At 51.3% G+C, this 21,611-nt stretch overlaps 1 protein-coding gene across 2 annotated transcripts in view; it reads left to right on the top strand.

The window, feature by feature from the left end:
• Positions 1-21,611, top strand: part of Sdk2 (sidekick cell adhesion molecule 2) — a 274,696-nt gene that overhangs the window by 217,281 nt on the left and 35,804 nt on the right. Inside the window, exons 25-36 of one of the 2 annotated variants that reach the window (XM_034507500.2) lie at positions 3,312-3,549; positions 4,801-4,916; positions 5,561-5,750; positions 7,144-7,242; positions 7,895-8,089; positions 9,451-9,652; positions 11,059-11,162; positions 11,701-11,771; positions 13,072-13,207; positions 14,718-14,774; positions 16,452-16,553; positions 16,674-16,789. In XM_034507500.2, the coding sequence (XP_034363391.1) occupies positions 3,312-3,549; positions 4,801-4,916; positions 5,561-5,750; positions 7,144-7,242; positions 7,895-8,089; positions 9,451-9,652; positions 11,059-11,162; positions 11,701-11,771; positions 13,072-13,207; positions 14,718-14,774; positions 16,452-16,553; positions 16,674-16,789 (1,626 nt within the window). The remainder of the gene's footprint in view (positions 1-3,311; positions 3,550-4,800; positions 4,917-5,560; positions 5,751-7,143; positions 7,243-7,894; positions 8,090-9,450; positions 9,653-11,058; positions 11,163-11,700; positions 11,772-13,071; positions 13,208-14,717; positions 14,775-16,451; positions 16,554-16,673; positions 16,790-21,611) is intronic. The other variant, XM_076935522.1, reaches the window with a different exon arrangement.

The following is a 21,611-nucleotide window of genomic DNA, read 5'->3' on the forward strand; positions in this document are numbered from 1 at the left end:
CCACCCTTTATCAATATGTTAACCTCAAAGGTCACCAGTCATTTATCTACAGTTCTTTTCCTTTGGCTTAGAGTTGGGAATGCAGCTGCTTTGTTTGGTTTTTACTTTTTTGTTTTGTTTTGGTTTGGTTTTGCTTCTTTTTTTAAATTTCTTTCTTACTAACTGTAAGGTACCCATAGTTAATTGTGATCAAAGGAGATTAAAGAGTTAAAAGATACTTTGTATGGGTTGGAGATATAACTCAGTTATAAAGAGTTTGTTATACAAGCACAAGGACCTGAGTTCAATCCCCAACACCAACCTAAAAGAGCCAGCCATGTTAGCACATGCTTGTAATCTCAGTGCTAAGGAGGCAGAGACAGGAGGATGTCGAGAGAGTCTCTTGTGTTTGTATGGATTTGACACCTGTCAATAGTAAATCTGGCTTACAGCTTAGGCAGGAAATAAGAGGTGGGACATCCGGTAGGCAGAAAGGATTCTGGGATAGACCCAGACATGGTTGATTTGCCCAGGAAGATGTGACAAGACAGATGCTTGGTACCAAAGCACAGGTAACCAGCCACCTGGAAATGCAGATTAGAATAAATGGGTTATTTTAAGTTATGATCTAGTCAGAGAGGAGCCTAGCTATATGGCCAAGGTATTTGTAAATATATTTTGAGTCTAAGTCTGATTTCTAGGAACATGGAGCTGGGAGGAAGAACTAGACCTTACTTCAACAGGAGGATCCCCGGGGCTTGATGGTCAGCCAGCCTCACCTAGCTGTCCAGTGGGAGACCCGGTCTCAAGAAATATTATATGCAGGGAAGCTGCTTGTGATGGCAAACACCCTTAATTCCAGCCCTGGATTAAAAGTGTAGATCTCCTTGAGTTCAAGGCCAGCCAGTGATAGTAAAGTCCTGTGTCAAAATAACAAGAAAGTAAAATAAAGAAAGCAAAGTGGCTTCTGCACCCATGCACACACGAACACACACACACAGAGGGAGGCCAAGGGGCAGGCATAAAATGTTGCTGCTGACTAGAACCATAAACTTCCTATCCATTGAACCCTTCCAGGAACCTTGTGAAGGACACACTCCCATCCTGATTCACAGCTAAGAACACGAAAGCTCAGAGAGATTGGGAACTTGCCCATGGCCACAGGAGCAGCCACAGGGTGGACCTAGTGTTTAGAAACAGTTGGTCAGAGCGTGCGTACCTGCTGCAGAGGTGGCAACTGGGAAGGGGCCAGTCAGGTCAGAGCTGTGCTTCCTTTGAGGGTCACGCTCACAGTTGACCTGTAGGACTTAACACTTTGACTTCCGGGCCATACAGGGAGCTATTCTGAGTGACTTACTCAAAGTCTGTCTTTAAAATGTTCTCATTAGCCGGGCAGTGGTGGTGCACGCCTTTAATCCCAGCACTTGGGAGGCAGAGGCAGGTGGATTTCTAAGTTCGAGGCCAGCCTGGTCTACAGAGTGAGTTCCAGGACAGCCAGGACTACACAGAGAAACCCTGTCTCAAAAAACCAAAAAAAAAAAAAAAAAAAAAAAAAAAAAAAAAAAAAATGTTCTCATTAACCACAACAGCAGAATGGGGTTTTACCCCAATTTGCATAGGAAGAAAGTGAGACCACATAACCTCCCCAGGACCCCCACATCCTCCCACATTCCCCAAGTTAACAGCAAGAGACTGAACCCCAAAATCCACAGCACTGGCCACTGAACACATTGCCTGTCTCTCAGGCACCCCAGCAGAAGTCCCAGGCAGCAGTCTTCGAAACTTGTGTAGCAAATAAGAATAATTCTGGCAGTCGTGAACAAGAATAGCAGCTGGCATCCTCTGGGGAAACCCTGACAAAGAGCCATGGCGACGGTGCCCCACCTCTCACCACACAGTCCTTAGCCTCCTGAGAGAGAGAGAGAGAGAGAGAGAGAGAGAGAGAGAGAGAGAGAGAGAGAGAGAGAGAACACTCATTGTTATGCAAACTAGTGCAAACCGTCCCACACCACACAGGCCAAGAAGGAGCTGGTGGCTGAGAGGGGACCTGACACCATGAGCCCCCAACAGACACTGGTCATTGCGGCTCCTCTTCCAGGAGGCAGACCCTGAGCAACACTTTGGGGCTAGCCCAGTGGCCCAGGGCACTGTGAGTGTGTAAGTGTGTGAGTGTGTAAGTTACCTCAGCTTCAGCTCTTCGATACCCAGTACCAGCTGATCACACACAGAGACACACATACAAGACACAGACACACACACACACACACTCCATGATTGTCTCTGAAGGTTTCCAAACATAAAAGTTAGAGAACGGATTACTGGGGTGCTGTGGGGGATGGGAAGTCAACGGCTGTGCGGTGCAGACCTCTGCTTCCTGATGATGCATGGCCTGTTACCTCTCCTCAACTAGTAGAGGAGCGGTACCAGGCCCATCTCAGCCTCTTGGGCCCATCCATTTCTGTCTTGACAATCTCTAGCCCGTGTCAGTTAAGTGTCTGTAGAGGGACGTGGAGGCGAGAGAAGGGTGAATGGGCGAGGGAGGGGCTACAAAGAATTGGATAAAGTGGGTTTAAAAAAATGGTTCACTATGGTTTATGGGCACTTGGAGCCCTGAGGAGGCAGAATGGAGGGAAGAAACTACAGACACACCAGCTTCAGAGGAGGAGTGGAAGCCAGATTCTCAGCTGGTGTCTGCTTCAGGCCCACCTCCACCACCTACCAACCTTGCCAGGTTCATCCAAACTTAAACCAGTAAGCAGGACCCATCCAGCTGAGCGATATGAACCAGGAAAAGATTCTGCCTTTTCTCGTTGGTGAGACTCTAACCAGTAAGAGAAAGATGAAATTCAGTGGGAGAGCCTGCGATGTGCTGAATAGCAGGACTTCCTGACAGTGACGTGCATATAAGGTGACCATATAAGGACCCCTTCACTGCTGGTTCCCTCCTCCCAAGGGCAGCCTGAGTGGAGACCAGGTGTCAGAGGCAATAAACAGTGTATGTTGACAGCCAGAGTAAGGGAGTTAAACAGGAAAACACCAGAGCCTAAGGGCTCTGTTCATCAGCACACTGGGCAGACAGGTTTTGAGCTGGAAAGGACCAGCCTCCAGGCAAGGTTATAAGCTGCGTGAATGACCAACAAAAATGTTGCTTCTCCTGGGAGTCCAGTGTGGAGGGCCGGCCAGGGAGACGTGGAAACAGTGTTACCAGCTCAAGCCCCACTTGGGATTGCATCTCTTTTGGGCACTGGCTGCTCAACTGGTAGGTGGGAAAGAGGAAATACAGAGTGGTCTCCCTCCTAATCCCTCATCTCTCTGGCCCTGCTCTACCCCAGCCCCTGCCAGAAATGGAATACAATGGCAACCCTGAGTCCGTGGGCTACAAGATCAAGTACAGCCGGTCTGACGGCCACGGCAAGACACTGAGCCACACGGTACAAGACCGAGTGGAGCGAGAGTACACTATTGAGGACCTGGAGGAGTGGACAGAGTACCGTGTCCAGGTCCAGGCCTTCAATGCCATCGGGAGCGGGCCCTGGAGCCAGGCGGTGGTGGGCAGGACCCGGGAGTCAGGTACCACTGCACCTCTTCCTCTGGGACCATCCAAGAGCAGACCATGCTGCGGCCATTTCTACAGGCAGCTTAGCAGCCTGCCTCTGTGCTCACCCCATAGCAGAGCACTCTGCCAGATTTCTAGGTCTCCCAGTGTTGCCCCTCCCCTGTGACAGTCCCCACTCTTGGGAAGTTTGTGGAAGAGCTAGGCAGTACTGGCTAGCTGTCCAAGCCTACCTACCCCAGTCCACTGCCCCAAACTCAGCTTTAACCCCAACAACCAACAGAGGGACCTTAGAACATTCTAGAAACAAAACCTATCTCTCCTAAGGAGCCTAGAAAGGGGTCTTCATTCCTAGAATATGAGCCCTGATCCGCAGGCAGCCCTCATTTGTCCAACTTGTGGTTCATCATGACACTTTTTATGTGTCGGATGTCTCCTCTACCCTCCCGGAGCCCTGAGCTCCTCCTTTCTTCGATGTGCAGGCTGGAAAGCAAGATCATCCAAAGTAATTCTGGAACCGGGATAGGCTGGACTGCTGAGCTCAAGGCCAGCCAAGCTATGTAATGCTACCCTTTCTCAGAAACAGGTGAGGGTAGGCAGCAAGATGGCTCAGCCAGTAAAGACACCTGTCATACAAGCCTGATGACCTGACTTTGATCCCCAGAACACATATAAAGGTGAAAGAAGAATCAGCTTATCTATGAGGCTGTCCTCTGAGCTCCACGTACACACTGGGACATGCACACACACACACACACACACACACCATGGGTACACACAATAATAAAATAACAACAACAACAATAATAATAATAGTTACTCTGAGCAGACAGAAATGAAGAGGGCCAGGCTGAGGATATAATTCAGTTAGTAGAGTGCACGCCCTCGTTTGCTTCCCCAGCATAAGCTAGCCATGGTGATTGAAACCTCTAATCCCAGCACTTGGGAGATAGAGGGTCGGAAGTTCATGGCAAAGTAGTGAACTCAAAGTCAGCCTCGAATACCTGAGACCCCGCCCCCACACCTAACATCCCAGGAAAAAAGAGAGAGGGAGAAGTAGCTGATCCCAGAAACCTTATCTACAACATCCCCCAAACCACCATAGGATCGATTGCAGCTGTGGTCTGCATGTGCTGTCTTTCTCCCACAGAGCTGGCAGCATGGAGCTGGCTCTTTGGGTGGCCCTACATTCTTGATGATCTTCCCACCACTGGGGATGGGGGTGTCTCTGGGTCCTTACTCTTCCTTGTCACCCCTGTCTCCCACAGTCCCATCCTCTGGCCCCACCAATGTGTCAGCTCTGGCTACCACTTCTAGTAGCATGTTGGTCCGCTGGAACGAGATCCCGGAGGCAGATCGAAATGGCCTCGTGCTGGGCTACAAGGTAGATGCTGGGATCCAAAGCGGGTGGGTTGCACCATCTTCTCCAGACCCCCCACCCAAGATGTCCTGTCTGTCTTCCTTCCTCTGGATTTTTCTCTGCCTCATAGAGGCATAGGGTATCTGCCTAGCTTCCCACCACCAGTCACCAGCAACCAGGAAGTCCTCCCTTAGGGATAGGGAGACATCCAGTGACTGAGTGACTGACAGAGTCTTTCAGACTGCTCACCCTTTTCCAGGAGGCTGATCTTGGAACCTCCGGCTTTACCCTCAGCCCTAAGGGATCCAGTCTGGTTTCTATTATCTTCTAGAATCCCTTTCCAAACTGTTCTTGGCCATATGACCATGTGACCATGTGGCCATGTGGCCTAGCTTTAACTTGAAAGGTGAGAATCATAGGATAATGTCACATTTCTGATACTATCACTCTGTAGCCTTAAGTGAGTCACTTTCCCTTGGGGGCCTATAAGGACTTCTAACTATGCACCTAAGTCTCCCCATGTGTCTTAGACCTTCCAAGAGCACTAGCTATGCAAATGACCCTTTGGGGCCAAGCCCCTCCAAGGGGCCCAGTGTTTCTGCCCCATCCCCCACCCTCTCTTGGAAGAGACTCCAGACAGAGGCCCTCCTCTGTGTTGGCAACCGCAGGTGAGATACAAGGAGAAGGACTCGGACTCCCAGGCCCGGTTCTGGCTGGTCGAAGGCAACTCGTCCCGCAGTGCCCAGCTCACAGGCCTGGGCAAGTATGTGCTCTACGAGGTCCAGGTTCTGGCCTTCACACGCATTGGCGACGGCAGCCCTAGCCACCCTCCCATCCTGGAGCGGACACTGGATGATGGTAAGCCTACATCCCTGTGAGCCCAGAGGGTCTGCCCCTCATCCTGCCCACCCCCACGGGGATTTCACCAGTCTCAGGATCCTCCTCTGGAAAACGGGGTCACCAGAGGCTACCAACTCACTGCAAGAAGATGCTATTCATAGCCAATAAGGGATGTGGGGGGAAACGCCAGGTAAGGACAGTTGGATGTCTGACTCCACCTCATGGTCTCTCCCTACGACAAGTAGACAGTACAAAGTTTTGGCATTGGGTTTGGTGGGGTTGGGGAGTTCCTACCTGAGACAGGTCTCCTTTAGCAAAATCTATGAGTCTAATGCCTGGGTGTGTGCCTCTTGGTCCTCTTTGTTCAACACTGGCATCAGAAGAGCCCCATACACTGAAGAATCCCCCAGTCTCAAGCTGACAGACAGAGAGGTCTCTACCCTCCACTCTCCCACACACAGCAAAATGACCTAACCCACCACAAACACTTGCAAGGCCCAGACAAATACGGAAGCAAGCCCCGGTATCATATGTCTGTATATTCTAACTATAAATCAAGCTAATGAGCTGTTAAATTAAATATGTTCTATCCTCCTGCCTTGACAAATATACCCACATAATGACCTAGAAGGCCAAGTTTGAGTTTACACATCTCATCTCCTTGACATTCTGGGCTGGAATGAAGTGTCACGGGAAGAGTGCCCCCCCCCTCGCTGCCACTAGATCCCTCAGGCTGTCCTCATCTCACCCCTCACCCCTTCCTCTCATCAACACCAGTCAGGGTGAAGCCACCACCCCCAAACAGCTTTCCCTGGGCTATCCCCAGGGCACATAGGAAATGGATCTGGGGAACAAGCCCACTCAGAGTCTAGGGGTACCCTTGGGCCCTCCCTGAGCTTCTAAATGCCAGGATTGCAGAACCAGTGATGGAGAGAGGATTCCTGCAGTCAAGATGAGCACTTTCTAGCAGGTCACAGCTACTCAGGGGGCAGGAAATGTCACAGCTGGGCCTTCCAAGTCACAGACCAGGCCAGGGTCTAGAATGTCCTGGGTGAAACCCTGGCTAAGGCCCCAGGACTATTCCAGCACACACTTAAAAACCAAGAACACATGTCTGCCCATTCTGAGAGCCCATGCGCAGACACACAAAGGGCAAAGAAGTTGGAGTCTTGGGCCCTCACCAAATAACTAAGTCCTGTTTGATGGGCACACATACCCTATCTCACCTTCTAGGCCCTGTAAAATGACCCTGACTTTGAGGATAGATACTGTTTTGTGATGCTTTGCTAAGATGTATACTACACACGAACTCACTGAACTGATCCATTAATTCCCTCTCAACACTCAGCCTGGCCTCGCCTGGGTTAGAGACAGAACATCGGCCTCACCTTCTTCCTTCTGTCTCCTCCAGTCCCAGGCCCCCCTATGGGCATCCTGTTTCCAGAGGTGAGAACCACATCTGTGCGGCTCATCTGGCAACCCCCCGCAGCCCCCAATGGCATCATTCTGGGTAAGTCTGCTCCTTTCCTGTGCCCTTCCTAGGAAGTGAAGAGAAGGTATCATGATGGGGGAAAAAAAAAAAAAGGCAAAGATGGGACCTGCCTAGGAAGTATCCACAGCTTCTGAAAAATAGGATCTGACATGTCAGTCATGGTGTCCACACTTGCAACCCCAGCACTTGAGAGGTTGAAGCAAGATAAATAAAAATTAAATAAATGTTTTTCAAATTTGTAATTAAATAAACTCGTGACTATGCACACCAAGATGGTACAGGCTTGGTCTACCTGTACCTCTGTCTTGGGCTAGTCCTGGAAGAAGACACAATAATGGCATCTATCAAGTTCTTTAGACTAGAAACCACCAGGCTATTGGTTTAGAGCCACCCCTTGATAGCAGGTGACTTAGCCTCTCTTCTCCTCACATAAACTGATGTAGGGGTCTAAGACATTGCACATTGAACCTCTTATCCCCACCAAAGTCCACATTCCTCAACCATATCTAAAGGTGTAAGAGCGACCAGAAGAGTGTCACACAGCCAAACAAGAGCCAGGGGCCCTGACTGCATGCGTTTCTGCTGCCACAGAGATGGGTCCTCTCACAGAACGGACACTGGGGCTGCTGGATCTGCCGTTCACCTTTGCCCTTTACCTTTCTTCCCACAGCCTACCAGATCACACACCGGCTCAACGCCACTACAGCCAACACGGCCACAGTGGAAGTCCTGGCACCCAGCGCCCGCCAGTACATGGCCACAGGCCTCAAGCCAGAGTCTGTCTACCTATTCCGTATCACAGCCCAAACCCGCAAAGGCTGGGGAGAGGCTGCTGAGGCCTTGGTGGTGACGACAGAGAAGAGAGGTGACTGCCCATGGGGCTGGGGAGGCCTGGGGATCTGAAGAGGGCTTCTGGAGCCCACAGAGGAGCTTAGCACCTCTCCTAGTGGGTGACTGGGAGAGGCAGTGGGGACGGCATTGCTTCAGTCTAGAAAAGAGAATGAACTCCAATCTTGGAATCGAGGTCAGTAAAGGATCATGCCATGTCACAAAGCTGGACTGGGATTTCCCAGGATCCTACTCTATTCCAGGTTTCTAAAGGACAGGTTAAGGCTGAGGCATGGATAAACTGAAAGAGTGCTTGCCTAACGTGCATGAAGCCATGGGTTCAAGTCCCAGAACGGCATAAACCAAATGTGCCAATGCATGTCTGTAATCCTAGCACTTGGGAGGTCCAAGCAGGAAGCTCGGGAGTTCGAGGTCAGCCTCAGTTACATAGCAAGTTTGAGGGCAGCCTAGGATATGAGAGATCCTGTCAAACTAGAATAAATAATACTAAGGAGATGGTTGGTGATCATCCTCCAATGCCCCCTAGTCTCCTTCACATCCCAAGCCTTACCCCTTATCCTGGGCTAGATCTGGGCTAGAGCCTGCAGTCTGAGCTGCCACTACCTCAGGGCCCTGAGCAGGCACATTGAGAGTGGGCTTCCTAGATGCAAGCCTAAGCCCCCAGTTGGGTTGAAAGGTGACATGTTAGAAAATGTCCCCAAGTGGTGGGGGGAGGAGGGAACAATACACATGACAGTGAGACAGTGAATTTCTTCCAAGGGCTTCTTTGCTCTTAGGGAATATGGATAGATCTGGGTTGTCCTAGCTGGAGGAAGATGTTCCTGGCATTGAGCAGGTCTCGGGTGCAGAGGGTAGGAGGGGACCCATAAAGCAACCTGCAGTCACAAAGCAACCCTACCACAAAGAAGCATCAAATCCAAGGTCAAGAACACTGAGACTTGGCAGCTTGTCATCCGGGGTAGGAAAGTGGCTAATGAAGGAGGGAAGTAAAACAGGAGGATGACGGGAATGAAAACAGGAGGATGACGGGAATGAACTCCCACAGGGAAGCATGGCCCACTCCCGCTCAGTCTGGCGCAAGCCAGGACGTATCTCCATCATAAGCAAAAGCAAAAGTGTCAACAAGTCCTCGGCCAGGGACGCATGAATCTCCAGGCACCTAGGGCCTCAGAAGCTGAGGGCAGGTCTCGCCTGAAGACTTATGTGTTAGCTGCTGCCAGAAACCATGCAAGGCCCACAGATAAGGAAATAAAATAGAGAGAGGGTGTCTATCCCAAGTTCAGAACACCTTTACACTGCCCTTGAGAAAGGGCGGCCCCTCCACCATCACCCTGCTCGGGATACGCTGTTTCACCTATTCCCTGCTCTGCTTCCCAGACCGGCCACAACCCCCTAGCAAGCCTGTGGTACAGCAGGAAGACGTGAAAGCACGCAGCGTGCTGCTGTCCTGGGAGCCAGGCAGCGACGGGCTCTCCCCAGTACGCTACTACACCATCCAGACTCGAGAGCTGCCCAGCGGCAGGTGGGCACTGCACTCGGCCTCCGTGAGCCACAATGCCTCCGCCTTCACTGTGGACAGGTAAGGTGGGGTCCACATCCACTTCTCTACTGGAGGCCTCACGTGATCCTTGCAGGAGGGAGGGGGCTTCTGAGAGCACCTTTAGCTGGTCATCCAAGTCTTCCTCAGCTGGCCCCACCAACCCTAATCACCCCTTCCTGCTCTATCCCGGTCCCTGGGAAGCCCATTAGGGCTGCCTCTTAATTATCTGTGGAGCCCGGCCAGGCCCCCTTAGCGAAGCGCTTGCCACTCTTCATTAACGGTTCTCCCGACAGCCCGTGTCCTCCTCCCATCTTTAATAGGAGTACGAAACTCCTCTCCAAAACCCTGGCCTCGATCTAATCCCCAGTTGGTTGTATTTTTTTATACTCCACTCAACGTGACCTGGAACTTCAACAAGCCTTCCCTCTCCCGCCCCCAGCCCTGTAAATCAAGAAGACGTTCTGTTGGGAAGAAAAATGAGGCTCAAAGAGATGATTTTTCTTATCTCTGGGGGATCTACACACACACACACACACACCCTTAAAAATTCCCTGACTTCAGGAAAAGACTTGCAGCTTGCAGGGTACCAAGCATATGATTGTGTGGAGAGGGAAGTGTGGGTATTTTCGTGGCCACCAGAACGTGGGTAAACATGAGACTGGAGATGTTTGGCTTATGACAGTGACGTGTATCCTAAGCAGGGATGCTATGGGACCTGGGCACTCAGCATCTCAGGGCCTGTCCCAACGTGATCCCCTCCTAAGCCTCCAGGTTTCCTTCTGTGTCATGTGTCAGCACTCAAGCCCCTCCTGCTCCTCAGGTTCCCCTCCTCAAGCAGGGATAGATGAGACCCCAAGGTAGAGGTGTTGGCGTGGGTCCTGAGGGACAACGTGTCAGTCAGACTTGCCACCACAGTGACAAACTCCTGGAGAAAGCAACTTTTTTTTTTTTTTTTTTTTTTTTTTTGGTTTTTCGAGACAGGGTTTCTCTGTGTAGCCCTGGCTGTCCTGGAACTCACTCTGTAGACCAGGCTGGCCTCGAACTCAGAAATCCGCCTGCCTCTGCCTCCCAAGTGCTGGGATTAAAGGCGTGCGCCACCACCGCCCGGCTGGAGAAAGCAACTTATGGGGGAAGGATTTGTCTGGGAACACAACCAAAGAGATTTCAGCCTGAGGCCAACTGGGTCTGTTGCTCTGGGCCAGTGGAGCATATGGTGGAGGCTCATGGTGCCCAGGAAACAGACCCAGAGAAAGAGTCAGAGGATGTAAGATATGTGCGCATGTCCCAGTGATGCACTTCCTCAACCAAAGCCACACTTCCTGAAGTTTCAGTTTCTCAAAAACGATCGCACGCATTGGGACCCAAGTCTTCAACAGCCTGTGGGGATCGTTCATACTCACATCACAGCTGACTCCTTGATCATTGGTCCTCAACTCCCTCCACAGACTCAAACCTTTCACATCCTACAAGTTCCGAGTGAAGGCAACCAATGACATCGGGGACAGCGAGTTCAGTGAGGAATCAGAGTCGCTGACCACCCTGCAGGCAGGTCAGTGCCATCTCCCTGCTTGGGCCTCTTACTCCTGACCCTGGTTGCTCCCTGGACATGAAAGTTCTTCTGTGGGTGGGGCCTTTGATGGTGAGAGATGGCTCACTAGGCCTGCTAGACCTGTCTACCTCCAGGCCAGAATACCCAGAGGTTGGGGACAAAAGAAGTTGGGGACAAGAGAGATTTTGACCAGGACTCAGGGTCCTAAACCCAGCCTAGAGTTAGAGTGCATTTCTTCTCCAATGGTCTTCTAGCGTGCTGGAAGTGGGGGTAGATGCCCACCCTGACCCTGCAACTAACAGAAAACTTAAGTTTTATGGCTTTGAGAAGCTCTAAGACCCCTAGGTTTGGGCTAAGATCAAGGCCTCCAGCTCACCCTGGCTGTTTGCTATGAGGAAATTTGGGTGGGTTGGTCTCCAGGGTAACCTAAGCAGGACCTGCCTAGCCAACCAATGTCAGCAGAATCTGGTCCCTGTGTGTTTTTGGGTGGTGCTGACACTCTGGGCCCCAGAGTCCACTCCTCTGCCTCTCTTCACAGCCCCAGATGAGGCACCCACCATCCTGTCAGTGACTCCCCACACCACCACCTCTGTGCTAATCCGATGGCAGGTAAGGCTAGGTAAACAGGTGGGTTCACTCCCAAGAACTCAGATAAACTCTTGGCTGGGACCAGAAAATCCACCAGTCCTCACCAGACCTGCCTCAGCCTCTTTTTTGTACCCCCAGAGCACAGGAAAAGGTGGGGGATGGGAGGGACATAAAGGTGTATGCACATCCCAGAGTGTGGCCATGGGTCACAGTGTCCAAGTGACAGGGTTAGTTTCATGATCCCAGACCTGTTGAATCTGTATGCAGAAAAGCATATGGAGGCTCTGAGAACTCCCCAAGGCTCCATAAAAATCTGACCCAGAGGTCAGTAACGGGCTTCCCAACAGAGACCTGTGACCTTCCTCATGTGCCCCTTGTGTAGGTTAGCCTCTCCCAGCTACCTGCTCTTTAGTGAGAAATGTTTGTCCTGCCAGGGCCCCCGAGGCGACCTCAGCGATCATGCTGCCTGTCCATTCTTGGGCTCAGCAGGTCACCCACAGAAGCCCCTACATAGGTAGAGGCTATTAGCTGCTATCACTGCTTCTCAGGATCTGAGGAACTGGGCACAGCAGCAGTCCTTGTGCAGCTAAGGCCTGGAGTCCCAGAGGGGGCACCCCCTAAGTGGAAATGACCTGGCAACCTCTCATGAGCCAGAGGAGGCTGGAGCAGATAGGATACCTGGACAAAAGGGCCAGGCGCTACCTATGGCAGCCAGGGAGGCAATGAAGGGGATAATAATAATAAAAAAATAAAAAATAAAAAAAAAAGCTGAACCATTTCGACAGATGTCTTAAAGGAGGATCGTCAAGAAAACAGTTTCCACGTGGCAAAAAGCCTGTCCTCCAGCTCAGCCAAGGACAAGGACAGAAAGCAAAGGAGGGAAGAGAGACCATACACATGGGCGTGCTTATCCTAGTGTAGGCCAAGGGCTCAACTCATAGGAAACACCAGGATGACCACAAGGTGCCCAGCAGAGAGCACCAGCCCTGGGGGGGAGGCCAGAAGTGGGTCACAGGGTTTCTGGACAAGCAATGGCTGCTGATTCCAGGGGTGTGTGTTCAGGTCTTATTTCTGCTGTGTGACCATGGGCAAGTACCTTTGTGTCTGCTGAAGGGGGCTTGCGTGGTGATTTCTGCCCCGTCCCCCACCTCAAAGAGAACATAACAACCTCTTTGGAAATGCCCGCCCCATCCCAGTTGTTTTCCTGGTTGGGACCCAGTCCGTGCTCTGTGGCTGCAGGAGGTGTGTGGACAGAGATGGGGTAGAGTGAGGTGAGCCATAGTCAAGGCCCCTCCCCGTGTTTGACCCTCCCGCCCCATAGCCTCCGTCTGAGGACAAGATCAACGGCATCCTCTTGGGCTTCCGCATCCGGTACCGGGAGCTACTCTACGACGGGCTGAGGGGCTTCACCCTTCGAGGCATCAACAACCCTGGAGCCAAGTGGGCTGAGCTCACCTGTGAGTAGCACTTCCCGGGCTTAGGGAGGGTAGGGGTAGGCATGCTCACCGGTCCGATCTGCGGCTCCCAGTCTCCTTGAGTCTGCTAACCTGCAACCCTGCCTCCCTCTCCTCCTGTTCCTCTTCTTACCCCATTCATTAACTTGCTGAGTGTTTACTGATCACCTACTGTATACTCCAAGACACGGGCACACCAGTAGTTAAACAGACGGGTCCCCGACCTCTTCTATCAGTCTGAAGAATCAAGCATTCAATAAGTAAGCCCTGACATAGATGTCAATGGTCATCGACATGACAGGGGAAGAATGTTCCAGAAGAGTTACAAAAGGCTCTCTTGACATGGAAGAATGATTTCATGTGAGGCAGGCAAATGTGCAGAGGGAGGAGCCATCAGCCTCAGCATCGAGACCCCTACCAAGAACAACAGTCAAGATTCATCCTATTCCCCAGGAAGTCACCACCCAGACCCTAGGGCCAAAGAAGCCAGCCTTCAAGTATAGGAGAAGCAGAGAAAAGGGAGACATTTAGGGGGAAATCCCAGGGAGAGAGGATGCTGGGAAAACCATGGGCAAGAAAAGGGTGTGCGTAGACTTTGTAGGATACTCGGGAGAGCATGGAGGTGATGCCCTGGCCATAGAAGGTGTGACAGCAACAGAGGCAAGGAGGCTATGGTGTTAACATAGCAAAAGAGCACAAGGCTGAGCCAAGGAAGCAGGCTAGGTATGCCATGAGTGTGGGATCCACGGGGCTCCGTGTCTGTTCCGGGAAGGGAGAGGGAGGCAGGCAGGAAAGAGGAGGGCTTGTAGAAGATTGGGAAGGGTTGCTACACTGTTCACAAAAGAGAAGTTAGCAGGAGAGAGGAGACAGCCTGGGTCCCTGTGGGCTACGCTACTGCATCCCACATCTCCCAAGCTTGTGCAGCCATGGCTTCCAGGGATGATGACGGACAAAAATGATTGAGCACAGAACAAGGGATATGAAGCGAACGAGACCTGCAGAAATACCCGACCCAACAGCTCCTGTTACTTTCTTATATTTATTTATTTATTTTGGCCAATGTCTGCCCGTGGCTGTGACTTTTTTATACGATCTGCGTCTAGTTCACTCATATTTCTTGACAGTAAAATTGTTTCTGGTTCATACGAGGGAATTCACGACGCCAATATTTTCACCGTGGCTTGCCCAAGCTCCAGAGTGAAACTGGGGAGCCAGTGGAATGGAAGCGCTCCCTCAGAACTGCCCTCAAGGTTGCTAGGTTCTGAGAGGCTTCCCTGTGATTTTGGTCAGTGTCCACCGAGGTAGGGACAGCAATGTTTTAGAATCTACCCCCCTCCCCAACTCCCATCCGGGCCCCTGACTAAGCACCAGGAATTTGAAATAGTCCTCTTGCCTGCTCTGTCACCAGCCTTGTCATTCTATCCCAGGCCTGGTTGGTTCCCGGTGGGTGGGATGCCTGCGTACACTAACCTCTCTCTGCTATCTCCCTGGCTTCTCACCCCTTCCCCCTTAGCCTTGTACTCCCTGCGGAACCTGACCCGGCCCAGCCTCACGCACTACGAGCTGGACAGTAAGTCCCCTTGCATGGTGGTCCATTGTGGCCCAGGCCTCCTGGGATGGGATGGGGAGGGCCCCCCCCCCCCCCCCCCCGGTCAAGAACACCTGGCCCCGGGCCAACACACTGCACCAGTTTACTTTCTGTTGCTCTGATAAAGACCAGGATGAGAATCGACTTGAGGAGGAAAGGGTTTTTGTTTGGCTTACATGCCCCAGTCAATAGTCCATCGCTGAGGAAAGCCACACAGTAACTCAAGGCAGGAACTGAAGCGAAGCAGAAGCCGTGGAGGAATGTTTCTTATTGGATTGCTACCCTAGCTGGCTCAGACTGCTTTCTTTCACCCAGGACCACATGCCCAGGGATGGCACCACCCACATGGAGCTGGGCCCTTCCCCCATTAATCAGGAAAAGGCTTCCACAGAGGCATAGTCTCAATTCAGGTCTCCTCTTCTCAGATGACTCTAGCTTTGTCAAGCTGACAAAATACTAGCCAGCATACCCACCCAGGGTGCTTGGATACTAGCACTGTCTCTAACATATACATTTTTTAAGCACATGAAACGAGGCATTTTGGAAGAGAGTCCCCCAAGCCTGTCCTGTAAGTGATGAGTAAGAACATCTATAGACTTGCATGGATGAGGAGTCGGCGGGTCAATAGTAGGAGGTAAAGCAGAAGGGAAAAGCCTTCCTGCATGCTTTATCTACAGGGCAGGTAGGCAAGCATCTATTGCTACTGCCCGGCCTGACCCATGTAAGACAAGTTGGCCCTCGCTGTCTCTCTAGCCCTATCTGAGGCTCCTGGATAGAATATGTCAACCTCCAGCCTGTCCCTGTGTGGTTCCCCTCTGCCCCTTGCTCTGTTTCTGAAGCTTCAGCAGATTCTGCCCACATCCACGTAAGGCAGGAAAAGCCAACCTCGGGATCTAGACTGCCCGCTTCTCCTCCTCAGCCTGAGCCTATGCATATCAGGACTGCACCCTGAGGAACAAGGGTGGGAGAGAGACAGGGACAGCAGAGTTCAGGGGATGGGGGACATATTGGCACCGTGGAAAGGGATCACATCTCCCACCAAAGGTGACATAGCCCATATGCTTGCAGAGGCTTCTCCTCACTAGGCACCCCACCAAGCTCTTTAAACTTAACTAACACGTGGGATTTCTTCACCCTGAATTCACATTCCATAAACTCATCCCCTCTAGGACTGAGCTAGAGGGGTCAGCAGTGACGTACAACTCAATGGTAAATCTTATGCTCAGCCTTGGAGAGACACTGGATTCCATTCCTGGCCCCAAAAGAGGAGGGGAAAAAACAAGCTGGTGAAGGGGGACAGGTGGGGACACAGCGGGGACATGCCTGAAATGGTTTGCTCTGTCATAGTGGGAAGAGTACAGGCAAGGAAGTCTTGACACTCTAGCCCCGGGGTGGCCAGGACTATTGACAGTGCCATCTTCAGCCTCAACACCATTGACTTGGAGATTCAATTGTATTTATGACCCTAGAGCAGAAGGATGCTTTGTGTCACATATGCGCCTTGGCAGGGTGCAGCCCAAGCATCTAAGGCTCACCACTTGTTTCCTCCCCATTGTCACATGGGGCACTAGAATGGTATCTGTGCCTCCTCCCCCTCCAGGGAGCTCCAGCCTCTGGCTCTGTAACCTCTGTGTTCCTGACCTCCACTCTCCCCCATAGATCTGAGCAAGCACAGACGTTACGAGATCCGTATGAGTGTGTACAACGCCGTGGGTGAGGGACCCTTGAGCCCACCGCAAGAGGTCTTTGTCGGGGAGGCAGGTGAGTGCACCCTCAGGAGTCCCAGATACAGGATCCAGGGCCCCCATCCTGCCCTAGCCCCTCTCCCCTTCCGTAGCTTAGACCCATGAACACTCACTCTTCAACCTTCGCACCCTCCAGTGCCCACAGCTGCGCCGCAGAACGTGGCCATCCACAGTGCCACAGCCACACAGCTGGATGTGACCTGGGAGCCGCCCCCAGTGGACAACCAGAATGGAGACATCCAAGGATACAAGGTATGGGTGACCTGGCAGAGGAATGGGGTGCAGAGGAGTAAAGCGGTGGGGAAGGCTGGGTAAGTGGGATGAGGTCCCAAGCTCTTCCTGATCACCCTCAGGTGCCACTTGACCTTGGCCTTGTGCACAGCTGGCAGAAATAAACACTGGGGCATTGTAGAATATTTCCATTCTGAGGTGGGCTGATCTTGATCCAAGGAACTCAGTCCCCACCTAGGCTTATTCTGCTTTAATGCGCACAATGCCCAAACCCACCACCTCCAGCCCCACGGTCACGTGAAATGCCCCATTGGTAGAGTGTTTGCTTCACATGCACGAAGCCCCAGGTTCAATCCCCAGCATTGCATAAACCAGATGTGGAGGTTTATATAATCCCAGCCCTAGGGCGTAGGAGACAGAATTGGAGTTCAGGGTCATCTTGGACTTTATAGCAAGTTCAAGGCCAGCCTAGGCTACCGGAGACCCTGCCTCAGGAAAAAAAAAAAAATCTATGTGTGTGTGGCCCATCTATTAATTATATGACCAATTTGCAAAGCACCTTGGCAGTATTTGAAAATCTGCTTTGAAACTCTTCCAGTCTGCTGAAAGCCTAGGAAGCTGTTACACTGTGGGTATTAATGCCCACAGAATGTGAATGTGCCTGTTTTATATGAGGAAACTGTAACCCAACTGATGCAGCCTGGACAGGTCATAACCTATCAGGTGTTAGAATCCAGAAGCCCAAATCACCCTTGCCAGGAAGCAGAGCACATGGTCAGATCCTGGAGGAGGCAGGTGTGTGGAAGACTATAGAGCTGATTTGTAGCAAGATAATGCTCTGCTACTGCTACATTGTATTTGCAATAAAGCTCAGGTAACTGGGGAGGAGCTAATGTGGGAGGAGTGAAGAGTGAGAAGGAGAAGGAAGAAGAGGAAAGAGAGAAGACTAGCGTGGGGGAGGAGGCGGGGGGGGGGCAGGATGTCTGCAGATGTCACCCTCGTGTCTCTAGCAGTCTCGTATCGAAAGGCTAGGGAATTGGGATAACAATTCTAATTGTGTGGGCTTCTTGTGGATTGAGTATTTGCTGATATATAAATCTGTTTGTTTAATCATTAAGCTTTAAGAGTCTCATTTCTACCGGGTACCGCCAGGCATAGCGGGGGAATGGTCTGGACTCAGCTAAGCATTGTGGGACAGTGTGGATTGGCAGAGCCAGCTGCCACACTGGCATCTAGCGGGTGCCAGGGCCTGCATATCTAGCTAGCCAGAGCTCCTGTCAGAGCCGAGGAGCAGCAGGAACATGGCAGCTGCCCGGGAGCAAGCCGGGCAGGAAATCATTCTGCTACTCTGATTGGCCTCCCTCGCTGGAGCACGCAGCCCTTGGCTGTACTGGAAGCTTACCTCCATCACCAACATCTGGACTACTCTGGTTCCTGATATTTGGATGGTATTTCAGAAAACTGTCTCCATGCAATGGCCCTGGGGACACAGGATATGCAAACCATAGGTCCCCATAGTTTTCCTGGCCCAGCCCATCATCCCATAGGTGCCAATGAGTGTGTAGCAGAGTGAAACACTCTCTCTGCCACTCAGCCTGTGGAGACAGGCTACCTGGTATAAGACAAAATCCAGCATAGGAACCTTTTCCATCCAGGATGGAGAAGGGGGAGAAACGGGGAGGGAAGCATCTTGCCAAGGATGCTCTGAAGATGGATGATAACCCTCAAGGCTTTGCCCAGGAGCTCCAGCTGGGAAAACCAAATATTACACTATAGCTATATGCCTCTGGAGGGAAAGGAGGTGCCAGGCGGAGCCAGACACAGTGTGGCAGTCACTAGACTGTTGAAGCTTAGAAGTGGTGTGTTAACATAGAGATTCAGGAAATGTGTGGGTACCCAGGTACCACATAGAACACAGAGGATGTCTGCAGTTCCCAGAACCCAGAAAACGTTGCCCACCCCTGGGTGTGAACTACAGGGATGGAACTGCCACATCCCGGATGTGTGCTAACCAGCGCCATGCTGTCAGCACCCGTTTGACAGGGCCTGGTGTGTTCCGATCAGCATTCGGGCTGCAGGTGAGACTCAACTGGCAGAGTACTTACCTAGTGTGTGTGAAATCCTGGGGTACTATTCCAAGCACCGTATATCCAGCTGTGATGGTGCATACCCATAACACCTGAAACCCAGGCACTCAGGAGATGGAGGCAAAAGCCTCAGAAGTTCAAGATCATCCTTTGCTACCTAGCAAGTTCAAAGCCAGACTGGGCTACATAGATCCCTGGGAGGAGGAGAAAGAAGAAGAGGAAGAGGAGGAGGAAGAAGAGGAAGAAGAAGAGGAAGAGGAGGGAGGAGGAAGAAGAGGAGGAAGAGGGAGGCAGAAGAAGAGGAGGAGGAAGAGGAAGAGGGAGGAGGAGGAAGAGGAGGAGGAAGAGGAGGAGGAAGGAGGGAGAGGAGGAGGAAGAGGAGGAGGAAGAGGAGGAGGAAGAGGAGGAAGAGGAGGAGGAGGAAGGAGGGAGAGGAGGAGGAGGAAGAGGAGGAGGAGAAGGAAGAGGGAGAGGAGGAGAAGGAAGAGGGAGAGGAGGAGAAGGAAGAGGGAGAGGAGGAGAAGGAAGAGGGAGAGGAGGAGAAGGAAGAGGAAGAGGAGGAGGAAGAAGAGGAAGAAGAGGAAGAGGAGGGAGGAGGAAGAAGAGGAGGAAGAGGGAGGCAGAAGAAGAGGAGGAGGAAGAGGAAGAGGGAGGAAGAGGAGGAGGAAGAGGAGGAGGAAGGAGGGAGAGGAGGAAGAAGAGGAGAAGGAGGAGGAAGAAGAGGAAGAAGAAGAGGAAGAGGAGGGAGGAGGAAGAGGAGGAGGAAGGAGGGAGAGGAGGAAGAAGAGGAGAAGGAGGAGGAAGAAGAGGAAGAAGAAGAGGAAGAGGAGGGAGGAGGAAGAGGAGGAGGAAGGAGGGAGAGGAGGAAGAAGAGGAGGAGGAGGAAGAGGAGGAGGAGGAAGAGGAGGAGGAGAAGGAAGAGGGAGAGGAGGAGAAGGAAGAGGGAGAGGAGGAGAAGAAGGAAGAAGGAGAGGAGGAGAAGAAGGAAGAGGAGGAAGAGGAAGAGGAGGAAGAGGAAGAGGAGGAGGAGAAGGAAGAGGGAGAGGAGGAGAAGGAAGAGGGAGAGGAGGAGAAGAAGGAAGAGGAGGAAGAGGAAGAGGAGGAGGAGAAGGAAGAAGAGAAAAGGGAGGAGGGAAGAGGAGGAAAAGGAGGAAGAGCTCAAACCAGAGAAAGCCCTGGAATGAGCCTACACAGAACAGATGACACACAAAGTCCTGAACCTGAGCCCTGGGACAAGAGCCCAGTGATGACTCGGAGCCCAAAGGAGAAACTGAGAGACAGACCAAGTGCCGCCCAGGGAGCAGCTATCAGACTGCTAAGAGAGAAATACAACCCAGCTGTTCTGCGGCTCTTGATTGGCTCTTTCGGAGACGTTGGAAGGGGCTGGGGATGGAGCTAGGTTGATTTGGACCCAAAGCCCTGGGGTCCAACCTGCAGCATCACAGAAACCAGGCGTGGGGTATCTGTAAGCTGGCACTGGGGAGACAGAGACAGGAGGATCAGAAGTTCTAGATCATCCTTGGTTGCATAGTGACTTTGAGGCTAGCCTGAGCTATGTGAAATCCTGTCTAGAAAAAAAAAAAAAAAGATGCTGGGATTACAACAGATAATTCAGTTTAACAGGATTGGCCAACTATAGCTAATAGGTCAAATCTAGCCGATTATCTTTGCATAAGTAAAGTTTTCTTGGGATAGAGGCATGCCCATATGTTTACAAATTTCCATGGTTTGTGTAAAAAGGCGCTAAGCAGACCTGGATAGTTTTAACAGAGACCCAGAGGTCTAAAGAACCGGAAACTTTGGTCAGCTAGTCCTCTGCAGACAAAAACATAGTCGAGGCCTTAAAGAGAGCAGACAGAACCTTGGTGACACACGTCATTAATCCCAGCACTCAGGAAACAGAGGTAGGCAGAGCTCTGTGAGTTTGAGACCACCCTGGTCTACATAGTGAGTTCTGGGCCAGCCAGGGATACAGGGTTTCAAATTTTAATCAATTGATTTAAAAGTGAACTATTAGATCATACATTTGTGATGCATGCCTGTAATCCAAGCACAGAAAGGAAGCAGGGCTGAGACAGGAGAATTATAAACTCAAGGTCAGCTAATGCTGTATAGTCTCAAAAATGAATGAATGAACAGGAGGATGGAAGGGTGGGTGGATGAATGAATGAATTTATGAATGAATGAATGAATGAATGAGTGAGTGAGTGAGTGAAAAGAGAGTCATTGAAGTACTGAGAGAAAGAGAGAGGAAGTGAGAAAGGAGAGTTTTGAGTTCAAGGCTGGCCATTTATAGTCTCAAAAATGGATGGATGGGTGGATGGATGGACAGACAGATGAATGGGCAGATGGATGGAGAGTCACTGGGCCAGGCATGGCAGTACATACCTATCATCCAAGCACTAGAATGGGAAGCAGAGTTAAGGCAGGAGAATTGTGAGCTCACAGCCAATTTGGGCTATTTATCAAAATTCTTGCTCCAAAATATCAAGAATGAAGCTAGAGAGATGGCTTCTTAGTTAAGACCACTTGCTGTGTTTTTTCAACGCCCACAACTGGCTGGGACTTTAGCTCCCGGAACTCTGACACCTTCTTCTGACCCTGCATTCATGTGCACAGCCACACACGGACACATACACAACTAAAATTTAAAAATATAATAAAAACAAGGGCTATAAGTTGGTTGTGGCAAAACACACCCATAATACCAGTTTTCTGAAGGTGGAGGCAGAGGGATCAAGAGCTCAAAGTCCTCC

Source organism: Arvicanthis niloticus, chromosome 6, assembly GCF_011762505.2.
Source record: "Arvicanthis niloticus isolate mArvNil1 chromosome 6, mArvNil1.pat.X, whole genome shotgun sequence".
Taxonomy (NCBI): Eukaryota; Metazoa; Chordata; class Mammalia; order Rodentia; family Muridae; genus Arvicanthis; species Arvicanthis niloticus.